The sequence below is a fragment of the Dendrobium catenatum genome, unplaced genomic scaffold (assembly GCF_001605985.2).
Source record: "Dendrobium catenatum unplaced genomic scaffold, ASM160598v2 fragScaff_scaffold_923, whole genome shotgun sequence".
Taxonomy (NCBI): Eukaryota; Viridiplantae; Streptophyta; class Magnoliopsida; order Asparagales; family Orchidaceae; genus Dendrobium; species Dendrobium catenatum.
In genome coordinates, this window is record NW_021319385.1 from 1,248,764 (window position 1) to 1,257,647 (window position 8,884).

Sequence of the window (8,884 nt, forward strand, 5' to 3'; positions counted from 1 at the left end):
AATTCACCCAAGTGTTGAGCTTTTTTTGGCCTGATAGAACCACCCCCTCAAAAGGTTGTTGTTGTCCTCTAAAAGAAGGTTTGAGATATACATCTCATATTCTCGCATTGTAAAACTTTCACTAGAATCTTGTTATCACGAAGAGATTTTGGTTTTTTTGTGATCAATCTTCCTTGTATTCTAGTTCATGATCAATCATTTGAATATATTTTATGAACATCTCCATCATTATAACCCTTTGTTATTGAAGGAACGCAACTTGATTGGCCAATTCACCCAGTATTCCATGTGTCACAGTTGAGAAAAGCTCAGGGGGAGCATGCAGTTAGTAGTACCGTATGAGAGGGTGAATTATCAATTTCCTTCATTTCACATTGAGGACAATTTGAATCTTTGGGAGGGAGGTAATGTTAGACCAGCCCAAGGGCCAGTTGAACTAGTCCATCCTTGACCGGTTCACATTTACAGGTGGTGGGCCAAAGGGGGGACTAAACTAGGGAGGGGGGCTGCTGATTGGATGGGGCCCATTCACTAATGATGCTTTGGGTTGGAGAGAAAATTCAAATTAGGGGCTGTTAAGGGATTAATAAATTATCCTTTTGCTTTAATTAGTTTCTTCTTGCTAGGGTTCGGGGAATTAAATCTAAAATTTGAGATCTTGGTGTTGGTTTTGGGCTCTAGACTTTGGCTAGAGATTTGGAGAGCTGAATCTTCCTCTGGAATTGAAGATTCGTTATATCGGGTTGTTTCTTCTCATCTATTATTGAATTTCAAGAGCTTTCTTCTTGATTATTACTATAAATTTTGTAAAATTTGCACAGTGATTGCAACAGTTTTCTCTATTTTTGGTGGCTATTTCCTATCAAAATACCTATATGTTTTCCTGCACTTGTTGAGCGTGTCTTGATCATGTTGGACATTTTTAAGTTGTTTGGTCATATCTAACTATGATTTTGGAAGAAAATACATCAATCATAGTTCCTGCTTGCCTTGGTGACTTCTATCTTACAGACACGGATGGTGCAGGGTGCGTATAAGCTCTTAACTTAATTTGTTTTACCTCTTAAGTTTCTTCATATGTTTTTGAATGTTCTCCATGTACTCTAGAATATTCCTGAAGCTTGTCTGAAATTTGAGTTGATGGCCATGCATGGATAGGAGAGAGATATTTATCTCCTTTTGTTGTGCAACCAAGATGTACATTATTTTTCAGAAATAAGTTAACCAAATAATCTCTAAATAAAATCTCCTACAATTATCATCACTGTTTTTCAAATAAAAATGGACTAAACAACTGTCAAATAAAGCTTTTATAGTTGTTATGAGTTTTGTGTCAATCCGTAGCAGCTTTCTAGTCTTTATTTGCTAGGAAACTATGATTACCAAAATGATAATACCAATGCTGCATCTATCAGTCCAATTATTTTCTTTACTGTTACAGCTACATGCCTACGTATTGTGCATGTATGTTGAGGGGATTCTTGTTAGACTGTGCTTCTTAATGAATTTGAATTGCCGTCTAATTAAGAAGATTCTATCTTCTGCCGCTTGAAATAGTTACTAACCCTTTCATGATTTGCTTTTGCAGAATATATGAGCAATGCATGTGCATAAATGCTGCTTCATTTCTTGGTATTGAACAGCTGCCACAATTTCCACATTTGCAGCAGTTGCTTGGGCTGAGAGCCGCCGGTGATGTAGAACTTGGTCATATTGTTGATCCTCCTATCATACGGACCGCGACATCCATCCTTCCCCTTGGATGGAGTGGTATGCCTGCCAATAACAATGCTGAACCACTTAAAGTTGATATTATTGGCCATGGACTGCATATGTGTACTTTATTTCAAGCTCAAGTAAATGGCAAATGGTATGCAATAATGCTGTTTTTTCTTAATTTTTTATGTTCTCTCTCTCTCTCTCTCTCTCTATGTGTGTGTGTGTGTGTGTAGTATTTCATTCCAACATTTGTGTATTATTTATACAATCCTGGAAGAGCTAATATCAAATATTCAAAACCAAGCAATAATAATTTTATGATAATTATAATAATCTATGGGTTAATGAGTTAGAAAAAAAAAATATATAGAGAGAGTTATTGCAGTAGTCCCTTAATTGATGAGGTGGCACTAATAATACCACGAATCATTGAGGTGACAATTTGGCATAAAGCGAATAAGGAAGGTGAATGATTGTTGAGCTTGGTGGAACATTGATGGAGATTGATTTTTTATATGCTCTACTTTAATCAAATGAACAAATGTTGTCCATTCCAAGCTTGCATGTCAATTTTTAAAATATTTTTCTTGATTGTCCTTTGTTGAGAATATAAGCAAGTTTTTCACATACTATCGATATTTTTTAGGTGATCCTAGAAAGCCTGTCTTTCTTTGTCTTGTATAGGACTCAATTTTCTCATTTCCTTTAAAGACCTATGAATCAATTATGACTAGTTTATATGGGTTTTTTTACCATTTAATCGGTATATTGAATTGATATATTGCCACTCTTTTGTTAGATTTATATTGCATCACTTAATTCCAATAGAACCTGAAACCAAATGTGCATGGGTATTGTTATTTTTATCCATAAAGGCGAAATTGTATTTCTGTTCATATGAAAAAGTAGAAAAGGAAAATAAAATATAGCAATGCAACGATGAAGGTTGTAATAATGGGAAGATTTATGGTAATTTAGTGATGAAGGCTGCAAAAATGTGAAATATTTTTGACAATGCAATGACGAAGGCTGCACTTATAAAACAAGAAGAGAAAGAGAAGATGCTGCAATAATTAAGGTTGTGTGATTGTGGTAATGCAGTTGTAAAGACCATAAGATTATGACAACGCAGCAATGAAGACCACACGATTGTGATGATGCAACAATGAGGGCTATAAGATAGAGAAAAACCTTAGGTCTCTAATACCATGACAAGAATTAGAGAGAATTGGTTTAGTCTTTCATTCCAACATTTATTAGTATTTATACAATGTTAGAAGTTTTTACTATGAAACATTTAAAATCCAAAAAAATTCAATAGAAAAATCTTTGGATTGTGGAGTGAGAAAACTTATAATTACATAATAATTATAATAGTCTACATACTGATAACATGACACTAATAATGCAATGAATCATTTTGGTGACATGAAGTGAATATTCAAGGTAAATGATTGTAGAACTTGGTAGGATGTTGATGGATATTTAATTGATGGAGACTTATTTTCTTGTATTTGTAAATTCATGGAGAATCAATTTGTTGCAATCTTGTCTCTTATTATCACAGGCTTCTAAAATTCATGCCCTCAGCCTCTAGTTGGGAGAGTTTTAAGAATTGTTTTAGGTCAAATTTTTAGAAGTAATATCATATTTCAAATAAGATACTACTAAGAGATGTCACCCTCATTTTGCATGAACTTTATGATATGATTATAGGTTTTACATAGGCGTAAGCCTCTATGATTAGTTACCTCTCGATGACAAGAGATAATTTTCAATTAAGATTAGTCAATAGATAGGCACCAAGTGCTTTGCATTTAATAATGATAACTTTTGTGTAGACTTTGAAATTTACTATTTTGTAATTAAATTGGATAGTTGAGGAAATGATGACAAATTTGATCAAGATCCTATGGTTCTATTATCCCGGATTGTTGTGCTCTATGATCTATTTAATCAGATGAGGTAGTCAACCTAACTAACCGAAGGATATTTGTCTGCATCCAAGGGTGGTTTTGTTTAAGATTACTTTTGTAGATTTTGGGTGGTTGTTTGTCTAAAGGGACAAATTTAAGATTGGCTTAGTTAATAGTGGGCTTGTCCTATCAAGTGCACTCTATGACTCATTACTCAAGAGGTTTAGCCATTTGGGAACTTGCAGTCTTTAGCCCTGATTGCAATTTAATAGTGTTATTTTTTGAGAAAACTTCCAGCCAGAGGGTCATATTCGTAATTGTTTGTGATGTTATTTGAGAATAGAGCCATTGTTTGGAGGAAAATTGCTACATCTTTACTAACGAGAGATTGTTGATAATGAATCTTAGTGATATGCTCGACTAGACATTGGTCCTTGGTGAGCTAAGGTTATCCTCAAATTTATTACCTTCAACAATAGTTGCAAATGGTGGATAAATTTTTGCTTTAAAACTTTAAGTGTAAATTTTACTTGAATATTTGATTTTTTTGTTAAATTTTGAGGTTCTATTTTATTTAAATTTGACCCCGAAATAATATGCATTAGAATTTGGAGATATTATATATATACAATTCCCTCAAGTTGAGATTTGCTATAAATATGACCATCATTGGGTTATCTAAATATTTCATTTTTTTTCATTTGAACTTTGTCAACTCTATTAATTTACTTACAGAGGATTGAGTTCTGGCATTTTGAAAATAAGGTTCTCTTCGGTTAATATTTTATTTTATTTAAAAAAAAAACAGTCATTATTGATGTGATATTGAAGTCAGTTGAAGTATTTATATTTGTACCAGGAAATTTTGATTTTAAGAATGAGATCCTTCGATTGAGATTTTCTTTCAACACAATATTATCGAGGAGTTCAAACATTTCGTTTTGATTTTGACTTTGTCAACTCTCTCAACTAGTAGAGGATCAGGTCTAATCCATACTCATTATTCTTACATGTTCCGCATTCTTGGACCTCAAAATTTTGAGTTCAATGTATTGTCGGAGTACATGTTTCAAAAAGATGATTGTGGTTCACATTTCTTTTAGCCATGTACAACATTCTCGCACTTTATATTCGAGTGTTTAGTACGTTTGTTGAAGTATATGTGGGGAATTTCAATTTTCCTTTTATATGGCATGCACATTTTTTGATGTGTTTACACTATGCATTTGTGTGATTTTTATTGCGCTTGCATAGTGTACTCATATACCTCTTAATAAACTTGCAGGTTTTTTAATGCAACTGCACAATGCACTTGTGCGCTTTTCGGTGTATTTGTATACTGTATTTGCACATTTTCTCAGTGTATTGCATTTGGGTGTTTTGTGCAACTTCACATCACTAGATTGCCATTTTTTACTGTATTTACTCAAATCGAACACGAGGGTTCATTGCTGGGTAATTTTGATTAATGCTTGAGTCGAGTAGTTTGAGTTCACTACACATCAGTGTAGGGTATAGTTGGGCCTTCGGATCTAATGCCTTGTGTGTTCTCCATTGGTTTTGGTTTTGGGATGGTTAGTCACGCTTTGTTGTCTTATGAAAAATGATATTAAGGTAGGTTGCTTATTTGAAGCACTAGTTTCACAATTGGGTGTCCAATGAGCTTGAGTGATGGAGTATTAAAAAGGGTGGGTTAGCAATTTTTTTCGAGACTTTTGTTTATGACTACACTTGATTTGAGGTGTATTCAACCACAATTGATAGACTCATTGGTGGAGTGGATTAGCCGTGCATCCTTGGGTAAAGGACAACATAAACTTTGGCTACAAATCCTGAGCTTGCATCTTCTTCATCAATTGGAGCTTTTAGAATAGTTGGTTGTGCCAAGTAACCTTTTACATGAACTCAACTTTTAATATTCATTTGTGCATTTCAATTATTTCCCTTGGGTTATATCACTTCTATGTGAATGTGCCTACTTCCATTATTTTTTGCTTATTTTAAAGAGTGTGCAAGCTACGGAGGCGCATGTATGCTATACTAATGGTATTTTGACAAAAAACTAGTCTGTACTTGTTGCATGCTTGCTATACTAATTGTGTAACTGTTGAATACTCTTTCGTGCTTAATATATTACAGATTTAATTTAAATTGAATTTGTATATTGCTATAAACATGATATTTTTATTCATTGTTCCTTTATACATTTTCTTTCCTAGCCTTGTTTGGTTCTGCCCATTATTCTGCACTATGACCACTCCAATGATTTAGTCATCCATAAGCTACAATTTTGAATTTTCTGACCTAAAAGATCTTGAATTATTTGCCTCATACCTAGAGGTTTTCTGCGAGCTTAGCTAAATAAAATTCTAGCACTAACTCTCAGTGTTGTGATAGTATCTTCATTCACTCGAGTAAATCTTCAGTCTAAATATAAGCTTCAGTGATATCATTGAAAGTTATTGATTTCTCCATTGTTTTTCTAGGTGTTCAACTGCGGTTGAGACATTACCGACAATGCCCTCATACTCATCAAACATTTTTGCACAACCTGATTTACAGAAGATGCGTCTTCTGATTGGCGCTCCACTGAAAAGGCCACCAAAATATCCTGCCGATGAAATTTTGCCTCTGTTTTCTTATCCAGCTGCGGAGTCCATTGATACTAAACCAGATGAGAAATCCAAAATTTCAAGTATTGATGGTTTAGCAGATTTTTTTGTGTACTGCACCAGTGATTTTATCTCTGTTCCAAAGCAGGTTCATGCTAGAGTTCGTCGAGTGCGGCTTCTTGGGCTTCAGGTATATCTTCCCTGTCTAGAGAGGGAGTATCTGCTTTGAATGTTCTTGGATAGCAAAATTGCTGACATCTGAATACTTGGATGATCTCAGGGTGCTGGGAAAACTTCTCTGTTGAAAGCAATGTTAGATCAAAATAATCGAAGAGATTTTGCAAATATTGATTGGGTTCATCCGCAGGAAAGTTTTATTGATGGATTATGCTATCTCGATTCAGCAGGAGTAAAGTTGCAGGTACTTCTTTGAGCTTATCCCATTTAAGTTAATTTATTCTGTGCTGTTAAAGAACTATGAAGATGATTAATATACTTTTGATCCATAAATATGGATCAAAATTGTAATGAATTAAAAAATAAATAAAAAAAGTTCAAACTGGCAAGACATTCTCCTACTGATCCCACTGTGTACTTATATTGCTAGGATGGCAAAACCATGTCAGTCCATAAATCCTTGAATGATGGATTGGGGAATTTCTTAGCAAAGCATTTTTTTATTGTGTTATGACTGATGATGAGGGTGACAATAGGGTGATTACCAAGTGTAAAATGGGACACTTTTTGCTAGACTGATTAATAGGACACTCTAATAAAGTGAATATTGTTATATTCTTGATGGGGACATCAGATCATGGAAGGTTTACCAGAGGCGTGGCCTCCGATCTACGGCCATGATCGAGTCTTTGTATTTTTTATTTTCATATGTATTTTCTTATTTATGTTGTCGCATTTTATTTTCTTTCTTTAGTTTCCCGTTGTACCCTCTTATGAAGGGATGTCGTATGTAAGCCCAATGGGCATTTGTGTCTTTTGTTTTTGAGTCCTTTGTATGAGGCTTTATATAGCCCTCCTTATTTTCTTTTGAGGTTAATGAATGAATGATTAATTAGAAATTTTTTTCTTGCATGAGCTTTGTGAGAACTTGTGAGTTCTAATGGAGAGAGACCCCTAGGAGAGGGATATTTGCGCACCACCCACCAATCTTGGAGACGGTTGGGTTCGTGGTCTTCGTTCTTTAACCTCCTGCTCGCACCCCCCAACCGAACCCCTTCTTCCTCCCCATCCCCACGGCCAAATATCCAACCAATCCCCATTGCCGCCGGCTCCAACCCCATAGCCGCCGGCCCTCACTTCTCCTTACCCCATTGAATCCCTTTGCCTAATTTGGATGAACATATTTTGGGACAGAATTTTAAAATTCAAATTCCTTTAGTTTGAATTTGAAATCTTTCTAAATTTATCCAAATCTATTTTTGGAAAGTTACCAAAATTAATCCTATTTGAATTTTAAATTCAAATTGGATTTAATTAATTCTTTCCTTATTTCTAAATCCTAAATTAGGAACTCCTAATTCTCTCCCCAATTCCCTCCTTGCCCATGCATGCCACCGGCCCCCTATATGGGCAATTGTGATTTATTTCCTAATTGTTTCCTAAGCCTTTTGGGAAATATTTAATTTTTCTTTCCCTCACCCCCTTAGCTGAATTCTCCACCTCCTTTGATTTAATTTATTTCCAAAGAGAGCCCATTGCTTTAGGAAACAAATTAAATCCACTCCCTCAACCTAGCCGCCGGCCCCCTCTCCCCCATAACCGCTTCTCTCTCTCTCTATATCTCCCCTCTCTCAATTAACTTTCTCACCCAACAAAAAAATATGAAACTTATTTCAGATTTTTGGATTGTTAGTTCTCATCCCTCATCATCAAAGAGAAACTTCTTTCTCCTCGTTCATCTCAAGAACCCTAGCAAGACAAAGAATAGAGTTGCTCCCTAGCAACCATGAATGGCGGATCCGGAAACTGAATACGGATTGACGTGGGACGAAGACGGCTTCACCGACATCCTACGATCAACTTTCTTTGACGTGAATCCGAGGATTGACCACACTGTTGACGACTACTTGGAGTGGATCCTAGATACTTTGGTGGAAGCTATCGACGAACACTTCAAAGGCATCGAGTGGAGGATCTCCACTACCCCTTGACGAATGTTCCTCTTCCCCCTTGCATCTTATATCTTTTAGTCTAACTTGATTGCAGTCACAACGGGCTCTTCCACATTGCTCTTACTTAAGCTTAGTAATCTTAGGATTTGAGCGCACCCATATGCTTTCCGATTCTCATTGTTAGACTAGGGATTATTTTGAAAGCTACTATTATTCATTGTGCTATTTTCTAATTATTTTGGAAATTTTCAAAGCTCTCACCATGTAATTTTATTCTAGAAATTATTCTAATCATAAGTTGTGCAAAATCCATTTGAGTTAAATTGCATTTCATCTATGTAGTCCTGCATCAATTCTTTTTCATATAATTGGGATATTTGGATTGCGACATTTAATATGGAAGAATGGTGAACGGCTATATTTTATATATATATATATATATATATATATATAGCTGGTTGGAATACTTGGGATATGACTAGGGGTGCAACCGAGTCTAATCCACTCG

The 8,884-nt window shown here is 35.2% G+C and overlaps 1 protein-coding gene across 2 annotated transcripts in view; it reads left to right on the plus strand.

Moving 5' to 3' along the window:
- Positions 1 to 8,884, plus strand: part of LOC110108576 — a 39,722-nt gene that overhangs the window by 24,184 nt on the left and 6,654 nt on the right. For both annotated transcript variants that reach the window (XM_028697406.1, XM_028697407.1), the window contains 3 exons: positions 1,589 to 1,870; positions 6,122 to 6,437; positions 6,528 to 6,668. In XM_028697406.1, coding sequence (XP_028553239.1) covers positions 1,589 to 1,870; positions 6,122 to 6,437; positions 6,528 to 6,668 — 739 coding nt within the window. The remainder of the gene's footprint in view (positions 1 to 1,588; positions 1,871 to 6,121; positions 6,438 to 6,527; positions 6,669 to 8,884) is intronic.